Source organism: Rhincodon typus, chromosome 18 (assembly GCF_021869965.1).
Source record: "Rhincodon typus isolate 14 chromosome 18, sRhiTyp1.1, whole genome shotgun sequence".
NCBI classification, from domain to species: Eukaryota; Metazoa; Chordata; class Chondrichthyes; order Orectolobiformes; family Rhincodontidae; genus Rhincodon; species Rhincodon typus.
The window spans coordinates 26,126,498-26,143,270 of NC_063349.1; the positions used below are offsets into that span (position 1 = coordinate 26,126,498).

Below are 16,773 nucleotides of genomic sequence, written 5' to 3' on the forward strand. Positions count from 1 at the left end.
CATACAACATAGAGACAGGCCCTTCAGCTCACCATGTCTATGCCAACCAATAAACCCCCAGCTATACTAATCCAATATACTAAAGTAAAGCTTCAATTGAAATTTCACATGCTTTATATATTTCCATTCAACCAATACTCACTAACTGATTTCAATTTTCAAGTGAGATGACAGTTAATGTCCTGGACAACAAGGCTGCATTTGACAGAATGTGGCATCAAAGATTCCTATTAAAACTGGAGCCAATGGAAAACTCTCCACTGGTTGGAGTCATTTCTGGCCTAAAGGAAGTTGGTTGTCATTACTAGAGGTCAGTTATTTCAGCTCCAGGACATCTCTGCAGGAGTTCTTCAGGGTGGTGTCCTAGGCCCAACCATCTTCAGCTGCTTCAATGATCTTCCCTCCAGCACAAGGTCAGAAGTGGGGAGGTTTGCAGAAAGCTGCACAACGTTCAGCATCATTCATGACTCCTCATACCGTGTCCAAATGCAGTAAACCAGCACTATCCAGGTTTGTGCTAATAAACAACACTCACACTACACAAGTGTCAGGCAACGACATTTTCATCTAGAGCATCCAACCATTGGCCCCTTGACACTCAATAGCATTACTATCAATGAATCCCCCACTACCAACATCCTGGTGGTTACTACGGACCAGTAGCTGAAGTGGACTTTACCATAAGTGTCACAGCTACAAAAGCAGGTTAGAGGCTAGGAATCTTGCAGGGGGTAACTTACCTAACTCCCCACTTGTTTGAATGAGTGCTGCTTGAATAACACTCAAAAGCAAACTTGACACCATCCAAGATAAAGCAGCCTGCTTGATTGGCACCACATCCACAAATATTCATTCTGTCCACCAATAAGGAAGTGTTAGAGGGATATGGGCCAAATGCTGGTAAAAGGGACTAGATTAATTTAGGATATCTGGTCAGCATGAATGAGTTGGACCAAAGGGTCTGTTTCCATGCTGTACATCTCTATGATATTTAGTAGTACCAGTGTGTACTATCTACATGACACATCACAGAAATTCTCCAAGGCTTCATGACCTTCCAAATCCACAACCACTATCATCCAGAAGGACAAGGGCAGATTCATCACGACCTGCAAGTTCCCTCACAAGCTGCACACTGTTATAACTTGGAAATATATTACTTTTCCTTTAGTATCATTGGGTCAATAGCCTGGAACTCCTTCCCTAATGGCATTGTGGGTCCACCTACAGCAAGTAGTTTGCAGTGGTTCAAAAAGGCAACTCCCTACCACCTTCTCAAAAGGCAACTATGGATGGGCAATAAATGCTGGCCCAGCCAGCAGCACCCATACACCCCATGAATAAACTTTAAAAAAATAATTAAAGGATAGGTGTGTGAAAAATGGAAATTAAACAGTGAGCAGAAGGAGTTCTGAGGTTCAGAATAAAAGAGACATTAGTGACAATAACTTATATAGTGCCTTGGATATTTTTTCAAAATTTGTTCTTGGGTTTCAGTGCTATTATTATCCATCTCTAATTGCTCTTGAGGATGGTGGAGAGCCACTTACAAACTAAGCAGTATAGAAGGCGATTTCAGAGTGCAGTGACCTGCATTAGTTTGGGTCTGGAAACTCAGGCCAGAACAGGTAAGGGCTAAAGATGTCTTGACATAGTGAACCAGATGGGTTTTTACAACAGTCCAATAGCTTCACGATTAATATTATAATAAGACAAGCACTTTAAGTTCAGATTTCATAATTAAGTACAAATTCCATCCAGCTGATGGGAATGAACTCTCATCTTTGAAGGATTTGTCTGGGCCCCTGGATTACTAGTCGAGTAATATTACGACCTGCTATCATCCTGACTGTAGAAACTGTGCATAGTGCTTTGAGGAATACTGAAGAGGGAAAAGCAAGAATGAATAGTGAAACAAATACTGAACCATACAGGAATGGCCACAATCACAACCACATCTACAATTTATTAGTGACTGTGATCATGGCAAAATATCACTATTTGTGATATTCTGCTATCATTTGTAATTCAGACCTTATGGGCTCATCAAGCGTCTTTGAAAGGCTAGAATGACATGTAGTGTTGAATTAAGTTTCATGATGCTTCTAGATGCTCTGTAGCAGTTAAATAATACTTATGCTTTCATGTAAGGTGATTAGAAGCAAAATATTGCAGATGCTAGAGATCTGAAACTATGAGGTCAGATCTTCCATTCCAGAGCTGAGTCAATGGACTTGAAACATTAACTATATTTCTCTCCACAGATGCTGTCTGACCTGAATTTCCCCAGCGCTTGTTTTTATTAAAAGGTAATTACAGGCATTTGTTTGCAAAGCACAATGTATAACATCATAAACAGGTGTAAAAATGACTTTCAAGCCTCAATTTATTAAAATGACACTTGTAACACCCTGTCCAACACAATCTTTATACACGTTTAACTTGGGCCACACACTTTTCCTTCCTTTTGCAAAATGTCAGCTTTCAGCCTGAGTTCTTTAAATCTACCAGTTTGTAACCCTCCCATGGCAATAAATTTTACCAAATTTGGTCAACCTTTAAAATTTTAGGCCTGGACAATTAGTAGAGACCTGACCCATAGCCTCAAAGTTTTGAAAGTTTGAGCTGCGACAGGCAGAGGTAGAAGTATTAGAAATGGAATCATTTTCTGTGTCGGTGCTTTTTCTTTAAACTTGTGTGAATACAACTTTGTTAAAATTCAACATTTAAAATATAATGAATTTTGCCAAAATTCTTCTGTCAAAACGTTGTTCAAAAAAATCCTGTTCTGAATTTTGTCCTTTTTAATATCCAGGGAGGCTTTCACTCACCACTGCACATTTTTTCTGCACCACCAAACCACCTATGTTATTTTTCTCCTTTATCCTCCACCACTAAGTAACTTGTGTCATGATCCTTTCGCCTCAGAGGTAGGGACACTACCACTGTGCCACAAGGGCTCTTAGTTTCCTCTGACAGAGGTCATTAAACAACCCGTCCAGACATGTTATGACACATCTCTGGATTTGAACAGATGTATTCTGGTCCAGAGGTAGGGACACTGCATCACAAGAGTCCCTTCTTGGATTGCAAATACAGTCCTCCACTACTACAAAGTTTGCAGCTGATTATCCTGCTTTTGGAGGCATAGCAGGCATCAGATCATCTAAAGTGCAATGGGCTAGCCTCATTCACAGAGAATCACCTTTGTAATCATGCTGTCTCCATTTTGCTCTTGCTCTCCTCTCTTTTGCCATGAGTTGATAGGGATAGGGTCTGGGGAGAAATAGTTCTCTGTCATACATACTGTTAATGCTACTAAACTGTATCCAAGTTTGTTACTGATCCTTTTCAGTGCCCCCACATGAAAGCAAGACTTCATGTATTTTTGTGTAAATGTTATTATTTGTTTTTTTAACAACTGTTATTTGAACTTTTAGATTTAATAAGAGCTGTTTTACAAATCATGAGACGAAGACTGTAATCTTCAGAAATAGCAATAGAGCTATTTAAAAAATTGTTGATACTAATGAAAACTAACCTAAGATAATCCAAATTTGGTTTAACCAGATACTCTGTGCTTAAAATAGTTGAGAGGCTATGGATCACATTGTTTAAAAAGTTTCGTGAATATAGTGCCCAGTGATTTTTTTTAGAAAAAGCACCAGAAGTACAGGTTTATTACTGCATTTTATAATATTTATTATACATGCATGGGATACAGTGTAATTACCAAATGCCATGTTCCAAAATATTTTAAACTCCACAAACTAAAACTGATTTATTTTGTAAAACATAAATGATTGTATTACGTATTGCAAGCTTTTGCAGGTGAAGGAATTTTAGTAATGCTATGAATGATACAGTACGCCTCTTAAGTTAATTCATATTTTTCTATAAACAGTTTTTACATACTTCTGTTTTTGAAATAACAACAAAAAGTGCAATTTAAAAAAAAAACTGAGACATTAGACTTGAAAATTAGATTGAAGTGCAAGTTCTTTATGCATTGAGGAAATTTACACAGTCTAGACTTGATTGGTAGCACAACAGTTAAGGGAACACCATTGCAACTTTGAGACAGAAGCTTTGAAACGTTACACCTAAAAGGCTATACTTGGGCTGCAATTTCATTTTTGTCAAAGACAGATTTAAGAATGAAAATAAAGATCATTTTACATTTCAAATTTGAATTACAAACTGTTACTTAACTAAATTTTTGGTCTTGAATGGGGAGATTTTGAAGCCAACATGGAAATGGAACAGTAATTCCCGAATGATAGTGGGGAAATATTGGCTGCCTAGTTCCTGTTATAATTCTTCCGCCTAGGCAAAATCAACAGGTTGGTCCACTCCCACATTTGCTGCTGATATGCTCAATCGAGAGAAACAACTAGTGATTGGAGGTGCAGAAAGCAGTTAGGTAAGCTGGAATGAGATAGTCAGTGGAATGGAAAGACCAAAGGTCAGCAGACCAGGCGAAGGATGGGTTTAGCCAAGGTCTGGGGATGGGGATTCATGACTGAAGACCAGGAACAAAGACGTAGCCATCAAAAATAAAAATTAGGCTGTGATATACACTACTCAGTTTGCTATTGTGTGTATTGGGCATTGTGCACCTTTTGGGATTGTATCCACAAGCACATGTTTCAAATCTCATGACTAATGAGTTAAACATGGCTCATGTTGTCTGTCCATTACCTGCCTCCTGAATGCTAATAAGGCCTGGTCTTCAAAATTACCTGGACTTCTATCAGACTATCAAGTGGCTAATGGAAACAACTTGACAGCTGAACATCCAGCATTTGTGCTCCAGGAAAAACTACTCCAACCTTTATATAAACAGGAAATTAGTGATGCAAGCAATAAAAGGTATAGCAGTAACATGCTGCAGAGGAGTTTTTGTTTATTCATTCACTGGATGAGAGCATCGCTGACAAGGCAGCATTTATTGCCCATCCCTAATTGCCCAGAGAGTAGTTCAGAGTCAACCACATTGCTGTGGTTCTGGAGTCACATGTAGGTCAGACCAGATGAGGATGGCAGTTTCATAGAATCATAGAATCCCTACAGTGTGGAAACAGGCCCTTTGGTCCAACAAGTCCACACCGACCCTCAGAGCATCCCACCCAGACCCATTCCCCTTAACCCACTGAATCTATGCATCCCATAACACTACGGGCAATTTAGCATGGCTAATCCACCCAGCCTGCACATCTTTGGACTGTGGGAGGAAACCAGAGCACCTGGAGGAAACCCATGCAGATCCTTCCCTAAAGAACACTGGTGAACCAGATGGGATTTTCCAACAATTGACAATGGGTTTATGGTCATCTTTAGAATACTAATTCCAGACATTTTATTGAATTCGAATTCCACCATCTGCCATGGCGGGATTTGAACCTGGGTCCCCAGAAAGTTATCTGGGTCCCTGGATTAACAGTCCAGCAATAATACCACTAGGCCATTGCTGCCCCTGTGCCCTGTGTGTACAAGATGGTTCCTTTTCATATTGATCCAGAGAACTGGACATCCTAGACTGGGTATTGTACAATGAGAATGGGATTTATTCCCAATCTGGTTATGCAAGGCGTCTGAGGGGGGTGTGTGTGTTTGTGTACGCGTGTGTCTGCGTGCACATGAAAATGAGGAGGGGGGGGTGGAACAGCAAAAATAATATGATAGAATTTTTCATTAAAAAAGGTGGAGAGTGATGTACTTGATTCTGAGACTAGGGTCCTGAATCTAAATAATGTTACTATGCTGATAAGGCATGAGTTAGCTACGATAAATTGGTGAATATTTATTTAAGGGATGATAGTGGATAGACAATGGCAAACATTTAAAGAATGCATGGAGAAAATGCAACAATTGTTCATTCCTGTCTGACGCAAAAATAAATGGGAAAGGTGATTAACAAGAGAAATTAAAGAAATTACATTCAAGGAAAAGGCATACAAATTGGCCAGGAAAGGCAGTAAACCTGAGGATTGGGAGCAGTTTAGATTTCTGCAGAGGACAAAGAGATTGATTAAGTTGGGTGGGTAAAACAGTGTGCGAGTGAGCTTGCAGGAACAAACTTTGAAGCTTTTACAATCAGTCTATCAGTTTGTATGGGATGAGAAAAATGTTAGTGAAGACAAATGCAGATCACTTACAGTTAGAAACAGGGTAAGTTATGAGGAGGAACAAATATGGCAGACCAATTAAATGCATATTTCAGTTGTCTTTACTAACGGGCGACAAAAAAAATCCCATAAGTCTTCACAGGGTCTGGTAGTGGGAGGAACTGAAGGAAATCGGTATTAGTAGGGAAATGGCATTGGGAAACTTATGGGATCAAAGGTCAGTAAATGCCCAGAATTCGATAATCTACATTGCAGAATACTCAAGGAAGTGGGCCTAGAAATAATGATTGCATTGGTGATCATCTTTCAAGATTCTATAGACTCTTGAATAGTTCCTATGGATTTACTATTTAAAAAAAAACTGTTGAGAGAAACCAGGAAATTATAGACTGGTTAGCCTGACATTAATAGTACGGACAAAGCTGAAGTCAATTACAAAATATTTTAATAGCAGTGCACTTGGAAAACTGACAGAATTGGACAGCCACCATGGATTTCTGAAAGGAAAACCATGCTTGTTAAATCTACTGAATATTTTGAATGATGTAACTAGTAGAGTGGATAAATGTGAAGCCAGTGGATGCCATTTACTTGGACTTTCAGAAGCCATTCTGTAAGGTCCCACATAACAGATTAGAATATAAAATTAAAGTGCATGGAATTGGAGAAATGTACTGATTTAGATAGAGAATAAGTTGGCCATTAGGAAACAAAGCTGAAATAAGTAAGTTCCCCTCTTCTCCCCACCCTACCCACCCTGTGTGGCAGCCATTGTTTACAGGGGATTAGTATTCGGACACTAGCTTTTCACAATATCTATTCATGATTTAGAAGAGGGAACTAAGTGTGATATCTCCAAATTTGCAGATGACATAAAGCTTGATGGGAGGGTGAACTGTGGGGAGGATGCAGAGATGCTTCATTGCTATTTCAACAAGTGGAGTGAGTGATCAAATGCATGCATTTGAAGTATATTATGGATAAAATGTAAGGTTATTCACTTTGGTGGCCAAAACAGGAAGGCAGATTTAATAACTGAATGGTGACACTTTGGGAAAGGGGGAGGTACAACAAAACCCAAGTCCTCGTTCACCATTTGCTGAAAGTAAGCATGCATGTGCAGCATGTAGAGAAGAAGACAAATGGTACGTTGTCCTTTATAGTGAGATAATGTGAATACAGGAGAATGGGTGTGTTGCTGCCGTTGTACAGGGGCCTTGATGTGACCACATCTGGTGTAATGTATGCAGTTTTGATTTCCACATGTGAGGAAAGGATACTCTGGCTATGGAAGGATGGCAATGAAGGCTTACCAGACTTGTTCATGGCATAGCAAGACTGATGAAAGGAGAGTAGATTGGTTAGGACTCTATTCACTGGAGTGTAAGAACAATGAGGGATAATAGAAACCTATAAAATTCTAACAGGACTGGTCAGAGTAAAACACAGGAAGGATGGATGTTCCCAATGACTGGGGAATCCAGAACCAGAGATCACACTCTGGGAATACAGGGCAGGCCATTTTAGGACTGAGATAAGGAGAAATTTCTTCACCCAAAATGTGGAGAGCCTGCAGAATTTGCTACCACAGAAAACAGTTGAGGACAAAACATTGGATGTTTAAGGAAGGATTTAGATGTAATTCTTAGGTCTAAAGGGATCAAAGGGCATGGAAGAAAGCAGAAACAGGTATGAGTTGAATGATGAGCCATGATCATACTGAATAGCAGAGCAGGCTTGAATAGCCTACTTCTGCTCCTATTTCCTATTTGATTGTTAGGGAAATAATAAAATTAGAAAACCCGCAAATCAAATTTTGTATCAAAGCATGATGTACAAGTTGTTCAAATTTTCCTAATGAAAATGCCAAAGTAAGTATTCAAAAATACAAGAAAGAGGCCCCTGTCCTTTACAAAAAGGAAAATACAAACATTAATCATGTCAAAGGCCAAATCATTTACTAGAATAACAAATTACAGTGTAGTTAATGACAGGATGTGTTACAGAAAATGTTATGATGCCAGTGTTTTTATTTGATTGGATCATAAAATGAATAACAAGGTACATGTCAACGCTCTATCATCAATTCCAATGACACCTGTCAATTATCACTAAAATAAAATGTAAGTTGTTACTTATACATTTCGTAATTAGTAAGGGGATCAAAGGTTACATGGAGAAGGTAGGAGAATGGGGTTGAGAAACAATCACCCATGATTGAATGGCAGAGCAGACTCGGTAGGCCAAATGGTCTACTTCTGCTCCTACATCTGACGGTCCTGTAGTATTATAATGTGGGGAAAAAAAATCTATCCTATGAGCCATCACAGAGAAGTCAGGATTCTATTCTATTTTCTTATAAAAGTGCTATTGGCAGTTTGACCAAAAGTTTGCTTACAATGATACACTTTAGGATGTCATAAAAGGAAGATATGTACAGGAACTTGGGAAATAATTCCAAAATAAGTCTAGGAGGTTGAAGGCATAGCTACCAACACAGTATGTGAGTGTTTGCAGCCGTAGTTGTCTGCAGATAAATGGAAAGATTCATGCAGAGAAGAGGTTAAAAAGGGAAAGTACGAACAGAAGCCTGAAGACCTGGGTAAACATTTGAATTTTGAAACTCTGGGAATTAGGGGGTCAGCAAGTGTGGTAGAAACAGCATTAGAGTTTTCACTGAGCTAGAGCTTACACAGTGTGGAGGATTGGAAGCCAACAAGAACAGCACCTCAAGTTCTTTGCCCTTGAGAGATCCAACCCAAGGTGCCATAACCTCCATCATGGGCAGGGCAAGGATGCAGTTCCTTACTCCACACCACATGAAAAAGGGAATGAACTCTGTGTGGTTTGCACCAATGTAATCCCAATCCAAATAATCAAGGCACCACCAACTGAGCTCTCGCTGACAACGTACGGAACATGTAAGTTAGATGCATGAGTGGCCCATTCGGTTCCTATAGCCTTCTCTGCCATTCAATAAGATTACTGCTGATCGGATTGTAACCTCCGCTTTCTGCCGTTTCAACTCCTTGCTTCGCAAGAATCTATCTGCCTCTGCTTTAAAAATATTCAGACTCTGATACACTGCCTTTTCAGGAAGGAGGTACAAGGTCTCTCAACCTCAGGGGCGGAGGCTGACAACATTCTTTGGTCTTTCCAGTGTTTTGCTGGACAAAGTTAAATCCTGTTCATTGCAGCCAGACTAAACAAAAGCAGCAGCATCAGAGAGAGAGAGAGATAGAACTTGCTGTACGCTTGCTGTGCCTTGATACAGCACGTAGATGCGAATTGAACTTAAATTATAATTTAAATGTGGAAAAAGTGGACAGAACCAGTAATGATAGAGAAATCGCCATGTACCTGTTATGCGGGTCTGTTTCCTTCTCTTGGGTTCAGGGGTAAGTTGAGCTTTGAATTGCTCGCTTTGAGGCACTGGCAGCTCACAGCTTCTCCTGTCCACTGCAGGCTCCTGCACCCCACACGAGTGTTTCCCTATGCTGATAACACGGCTCCTGTAAAAAGCTGGAACATCGTGGCATTTCAATTCTTCCCATTCAAGGGTCCCTTCCGACGGAACTTCCCGACCGAAGTCATAGTTCCATTTTTGTCCGGCAGCTTCAATATTGGCCCGCAGTAAATGCTGAAAATCTTGCTGTAGCTGCTCGTGATCAACGGGGCCGAATAAGTTTCTCCGAACGTGGTCCACTTTGCTCTTTCGATGGAATTCCAGTTTCCCTTCTTCAGAATGTCCACCCACCATGGTGTCCCTGCATCAAAAAAGGCAATCTAACTCAGAACTGGTGCGTGTATCGCAAAAATAAAATAACGCCCCATATGTTACCCGTTCTTATTGCAGTCCATTTCAGAAATCCAAGTGAATGTCCAGTTATTGCACTGAACATTACTCCAAGAAATTCACTGCAAACTGAAAAGTTTGTATGGAACTTTCAACCTCAGTGTGTCAGAGCCCGAGTTTACAGTGAGAGAGATTTCACTGAAGTAATCTTGTTTATTTATAACGGATAAACCTGCACCTACAATGAACAAGGATCTTCTAGCTTTTTTTAAAAAGAAAGAAATCTCAAAGCGCCTTCAGTGCCAGTTGTTGTGTTGGGAGCAGTGTTCTGACTGGGCTCAGACACCTCCCCATGTCGCTGCTGCCTGTTGCCTCCTCCGAGCAGCATTTCCCCGCCAGCGGGTCAGTGGCGGGCGCTAAGTGCTATCAACTGAAGGTTGTGCAACAATCACATTCCACACAGACACACCGCAGCCAGCATTTCCCGTTACAAACACCAGCCCACAAGTGACGCACGAAGCGTTCCTCCCTGGGCTGACTTTTACAAAGAATCCTAGATGTGCCCAATTCAGGAGACACTGACATACAGAAGGGGTGTCTGTGAGAAGGGGCTGGCAGGGTAAGCCAGGCGATCGGTGACTGATAGGCTAAACACAAACAGACCCCCTAACCACACTTGACTGCAATGGAAACTCAAACTCCAAGCCCATTTGTCCTCTTCATTTGCTCATTATTGGACACGGCATTGATCACTCCACCGCTAAATGCAATGCTTCACGCCCGTCCGAAAGGGGCATCAGACATTCGCTGAAAGCAATTTATATCCTTCAGAAATCGCATCGGCGATTCTGACTCAAAAGACACCAAGTAAATGTGAACGACATTTAAAGTTCGCCTCAACGTTCATGAGGTTTCCCACCGAACTACGGTATTACTTTGTTGAACAGTTCTGTTTGTCGGTAAATCACAAGTATTTTTACAATAATGTCCACAGGCTCGGTGTTTGGGCTCGCAGAACTGGAACTGAAACCCAGCTGCCTCCGGCCAGCTCCGCATTTTCCATCCGAGCACATCATCGACACATCAGACTGGCGCTTCAATCCATTCTGCAGGCGGTAATAAATCATCAGCACACCGCCACTGTAAAATGTGCAGGACCAAATTGAGCGCAGAAGCACCACTTACATTTCTGGTCTACAGAAAGATATATCAGAGAGTGGAGAAAAAGCGATGAGGGAATGCACCGATAACGGAAAGATAAGGGTGAAATGAATTTGCATCTATAAACTGTGTCCCTTAATACATGCCCTTTTATTTTGGAAGTATATAATTGATGCGTTATTATGTTTAAAAAGCTCAACCCAGGTCAAAGAAACCCACTTGATTGGCACCCCATCCACCATTTTAAAGACCCTCCACATCACTGGATGAACACTTGCTCTGTCATAACACTCAAGGCTATGAGCCAAGTGCTGTAAAGTAGGATTAGTGTAGATAGGTCAGTACAGACTCCATGGGCCAACGGGTCTCTTCTGTGCTGAATTACTCTATGATTCTGATCACTGTGGCAATACAGTACACCACCTACCATTGTGACAGTGATATGCACCATCTACAAAATAGATTGCACAACTCATTAAAGCCTTCCCAACATCAGCTGGGAAGTAGCATCCTCTACCACGCAGAAGGACAAGGGGAGTAGGTGCATAGAAACATCATCATGTGCACAGTCCTCTCCAAGTCTCACACAATCCATTGCCATTCTTCCACTGTAGCTGCATCAAAAATCTTAGAGCTAATAGGAAGGGTGTACCTGGCCCAGCCAACATCCAGTGAAAGACTTTCTAGACTATAACTATTCTGTGAATGAATAAAACAACATGGCACACAATTTATGTGCGGAAGGATCTTAGAGACTGCAATGAAACAAATCAGTTTTTGTGTTGTTAGTTTAAAGATATATTTTGGCCAGAGCATTTGCAAAACTTGATTGATTTTCTTTGATTAGTGCTACGGCATCTTTAGTATTTAAAAAAAAATCTGTTTGGACATGTTATGAGACACCTCCATGGTAGGTAGGATGTGATTCTGGACATTCTAGACCAGAGGCAGGGAATCTACCGCATGACAAGACCCACCCACCCCCCTCCCCACCATTCAACCCAAGACAACATCCCAGCTAATAGAATTGCAGTATGTGACTTTCATCTGACAGTATTGATTTTTAATCAATCTGTGCAGATGTGTTTGAACATTTCTGGAGCAGGTGGGATTTAAATCTGGGCCTCCTGGCTCAGAGACAATGACACTACCACTACATCACAAGCGTCCCTATAGATCTGAGACAGCATCACATCTGAAAAACTTTGCAGTACACCCCCATGATCTTCGCCTGACAGTTTAAATTATGCGTTAAATCAATTTACCGAGGTAATCTGATGAAATCTAGGCTAGAATCATGTAGGAGCTGCCAAAGACAATGGAAGAGTTTCAATTTTGCCATTTTAAACATTACTGAAAATTTTATTTCAAACAGGTACTACTATTGACCAGGCAACTGGAAGTGCAACAGCACTGGTGGAGACTATGAGGTAGACGAATTACATGCTGTCAACATGAATAGATTCAATACTCCTAGACAATACCAGCAAAAACTCATGCATAAATAGTTACAGCAGACAGGGAATGGCACTTTGAGTTGCACTAAAGATGTGGCTATAGGAGAAGACTCAATTTGGGAAATTACATAGCTGAATTCTTTTGTCCCCACTGAGGCCAGGAAAGAGACAGAATGGGGATTGGAAAATGAGGATGAACTGGCATGCTGATTTCCCAGTGCTGTTCCAGGCTTTGGAAGAACTCTTTGCCACCACAAAGTGAGCAACCAGTTTGGTACACCAGGAGGCAGATTGCAATTAGGAGACAAGGGCAGTTTGCCTAGAGGCAGGCACCCAACATGAGGCTGAGGTGCTAGCATTCTATAAAAGCCTTCAGGCCCACCCCTGCCTGCTTAGGTGGGTATGCAGCAAAAAGGTTGCTCCCTAGAGGGACTTTCCCCCCTTAACAAAAATAAAACAGCCAGGCCTCCACTGTGTTGAACGTTTGTGGCCTAGAGGCACCTTCCTGTTGGAGAACCCCCTCTTTTATTTGTTCCTCATTGCAATATGAGTGCTCCTATGCAATAAGCTACACAAAATGGAAGGGATTATCACAAAGTCTTTGTCAAATGTATTTGGAAAGGCAAGGGCTGATTAGGGATAGTCAACATGGCTTTGGGCATGGAAACAGTAACTTGATTGAGTTTTTTGAAGAAATGACAAAGAAGACTGATGAAGGCAGAGAAGTGGACATTGTCTATATAGACTTCAGCATGGCATTCAACAAGGCTCCGCACGGTAGATTGGTTAGCAAGGTTAGATCACATGGAATCCAGGACAGCTAGCCATTTGGATACAAAATTGGCTTGAAGATAAGAGACAGATGGTGGCGGTGGAGGGTTGTTTTTCAGACTGGAAGCCTGTGACCAGAAGTGTGCCACAAGGATTGGTCCTGGGTCCACTGCTTTTTATCATTTATACAAATGATTTGGATGTGAATACAGGAGGAATGGTTCATAAGTTTGCAATTGACACCAAAATTGGTGGTGTACTGGTCAGTGAAGAAGGTTATCTCAGAGTACAATGCGACCTTGATCAGATGGGCCAATGGGTCAAGGAGTGGCAAATGGAGTTTAATTTAGGTAAATGTGAGATGGTGTATTTTGATAAGGCAAACTAGGGCAGCACTTATACACTTAATGGTAGGGTCCTGGCAGGTGTTGCTGAACAACAGGACCTTGGGGTGCAAGTTCATAATTCCTTGAAGGTGAAGTCACAGGTAGACATGGTAGTGATGAAGGCGTTTGGTATGCTTGCCTTTGTTGGTCAGTGCATTGAGTATAGGAGTTGGGAGGTCTGTTATGGTTGTATAGGACATTGATTAGGCCATATTTGGAATACTGCATTCAATTTTGGTCTCCCTGCTATAGGAAAGATATTGTTAATGGTACCAAAAAGATTTACAAAGATGTTGCCAGCGTTGGAGGGTTTAAGCTATAGGGAGAGGCTGAATAGGCTGGGGCTATTTTCCCTGGAGTATCTTAGGCTGAGGGATGACCTTATTGAGGTTTATAAAATCATGACGGGCATGCATAGAGTGAATAGCAAAGGTCTTTTTCACAGGGTAGGGGAGTCCAAAACTAGAGGATGTAGATCATAGAATCCCTACACTGTGGAAACAGGCCCTTTGGCCCAACAAGTCTACACCGACCCTCAGACATCCCACACAGACCATCCCTTATAACCCACCTAATTTACACATCCCTGAACACTACAGGCAATTTAGCATGGCCAATCCACCTAGCTTGCACATCTTTGGACTGTGGGAGGAAACCGAAGCACCCGGAGGAAACGCAGACACGAGGAGAATGTGCAAACTCCACACAGACAGTTGCCCGAGGGTGGAATTGAACCCGGGTTCCTGGCACTGTGAGGCAGCCTGCTAACCACTGAGCCACTGTGCTGCCCCGTGCTAGGTTTAAGCTAAGAGGGAAAAGATTTAAAAAGGAACCTAAGGGGCAACTTTTTCTCACAGAGGGTTGTGCATGTATGGAATGAGCTGCCAGAGGAAGTGATAGACACTGGCACAATTACACCATTTAAAAGGCATCTGGATGGATACATGAATAGGAAGGGTTTGGAGGGATATGGGCCAAATGCTGGCAAATGGGACTAAGTTAATTTGGGATATCTGGTCGGCAAGGATGAGTTGGACTGAAGGGTTTGTTTCCATGCTGTACATCTCTATGAATCTATACATGAACTTACAATATCACTACTCAGGCAGTATGAACAAAATGTACAGTAAATTACATAAGAGTGACTAAAGATAGATGGGAATGATAAGTACACTGTAAACTACACAAAGTCTAATGGTAATAAAATTAAGATCCCCATAAGATAATCTTTAGAACACAGAAGTGTTAACTGCAGAACTAACTGTATTAACAGATGACAACTAATGTTGGAACAATTTATACTGTATACCAATAATAGGGAGCTACACATGTAATGCATATGGCACATTCTTCCACGGCCCCATGCTACAAGCAGACTTGTATTTGCAGCTTAGCGGAAAATTGTAGATTCTGTCACATCGTGGGAATAGTGGGCAGAAAAATTGTAGGCGATGTTTCTGTGAATTTTTAGTGAGCCATTTGTCTTATTGGGCCTACAACTGCTTTCTTTCACTAGCCCTGAAATTCCTGAGGTATCTTCTAATATAATTCTCAAAGAAATGAAGTAAATGGCAGAAAATGGCCCATTTCTCTGACGATTACAAAAAGATATAGTGGGAGGTCAGGTGCAGAATTTCTGCATCAACAACAAACCATATTGGCTCCAAAGATCATTTACAATAGCATTAAGTTCCTGTTCACACCTTTGGAATGCTTGCTTATAATTGAAATCAATTACGAATATGAAATAGGAGTCACGCCCCTTGGGGTGATACTGAGTTGCAGCATAACCTTTCTGCTGAAAAGTCATCGACCTGAAACGTTAACTGTTTCTCTCTCCACAAATGCTGCCATAGCAGCTGAATATGCCAGAATTGTTTTTAGTGCAATATACTTCAAATTAACTTTGAAGGCTCCAAAGTGAACGTCCGCCAGTTTTTTTTCTGGGGGCGGAGACTTTTAATGTGATCAAAGTTAACAATCGCGTCAGATCTCATAAAAATGTAAGAATAACAGCATAAAGCCGTGGTCGCTGGAAATTTCAAATAAAAAAGACGCTTGAAGAAACTCAGCGAGTCTGGCAGCATCCGTGGACAGAGAGAAACGGAGTCAACGTTCGAGCGTAATATTACTCCTTTTGTGGCCCATGTAAAATGTAACTAATGTTTGGCTTCCCGTAAACGGCTGCAGACACACGTGTATCGTGTACAGCTCTGTTTCCCGGGCTAGTTCATATACACGCACTAGCGAGCGGCTGCCAGTTTCGGGTCTCCATCTGTCTTGAAACAATAATGTTTGTTAAATTAAAAAAAAACCCTCGATATCTAGTTAGGATCTCCCGAACAAAACCCACAAAGTCGGTCACGATCATATTTAATTAAGGAGTATGCAGAAAACTGCTTGTACAATCGCCTTAGCTGCTGATTCTCCCGCCGTATGTAGCTTACAGCAACGGTCACGCTGTGTTTATTTGTGCCGAATCCTCTTCCACACGTGAATAGACACGTGAGTCAGCGCTAGCTCCTGGTACCTGGCCCGAGTCCAGTGTCAATACAGAAGGTCTGTGCAATTCTACAATCACCAACTCGTTTGTGTTCATGCGCACATTTCCACACTGGATGGGAGTTTTTTTTCTAACCTTAAACGCACTTCCAGTGCTGTTCCAATGAAGTGTTGCAATTGTTGGCTTGCAGTAATCTGTGTCTGTGTAATGTTCAGTCAGGGCGTGGAACAGCCAGCTAGGGTTGCACTAGCAAGGCTGGCGTGAGTGCTGATAGTCTCAGTTGAAGTGATTGCCCGAAAGTGAATCCTGTATTGCTGCAGATTCCCAGCGCTGAAAGATTGTGATTTGAATGATTTAAAGCTGGCGTTATAAAATTTCGCTTTTCTAAAGAAAGAAGCTTTTCTTAATGTTAATATTATTTGAATAAAATTATGATCTTTACAAAATAATTTCTGGCAGGAGTTTACACTTTTTTCCAAAAATATATTTTAATCATTACATTTGTAAACATACATTATAAGCTATATCCCCTTAAATTACAAAATTTACAAAAAAATTAAACTTGTGCCAT

General features: G+C 41.2%; 1 protein-coding gene across 2 annotated transcripts in view; it reads right to left on the reverse strand.

Moving 5' to 3' along the window:
* LOC109923052 (cyclin-dependent kinase inhibitor 1) overlaps nucleotides 1–11,020 on the reverse strand; it is a 28,299-nt gene extending 17,279 nt beyond the window's left edge. The window contains exons 1-2 of one of the 2 annotated variants that reach the window (XM_048607650.1): nucleotides 10,844–10,995; nucleotides 9,489–9,895 (exon numbers count right to left, since the gene is read on the reverse strand). In XM_048607650.1, coding sequence (XP_048463607.1) covers nucleotides 9,489–9,895; nucleotides 10,844–10,980 — 544 coding nt within the window. In that variant the 5' untranslated portion in view covers nucleotides 10,981–10,995. Of the gene's footprint in view, nucleotides 1–9,488; nucleotides 9,896–10,843 lie in introns of both variants that reach the window. The other variant, XM_020523099.2, reaches the window with a different exon arrangement.
* Nucleotides 11,021–16,773: the final 5,753 nt, after the last annotated feature.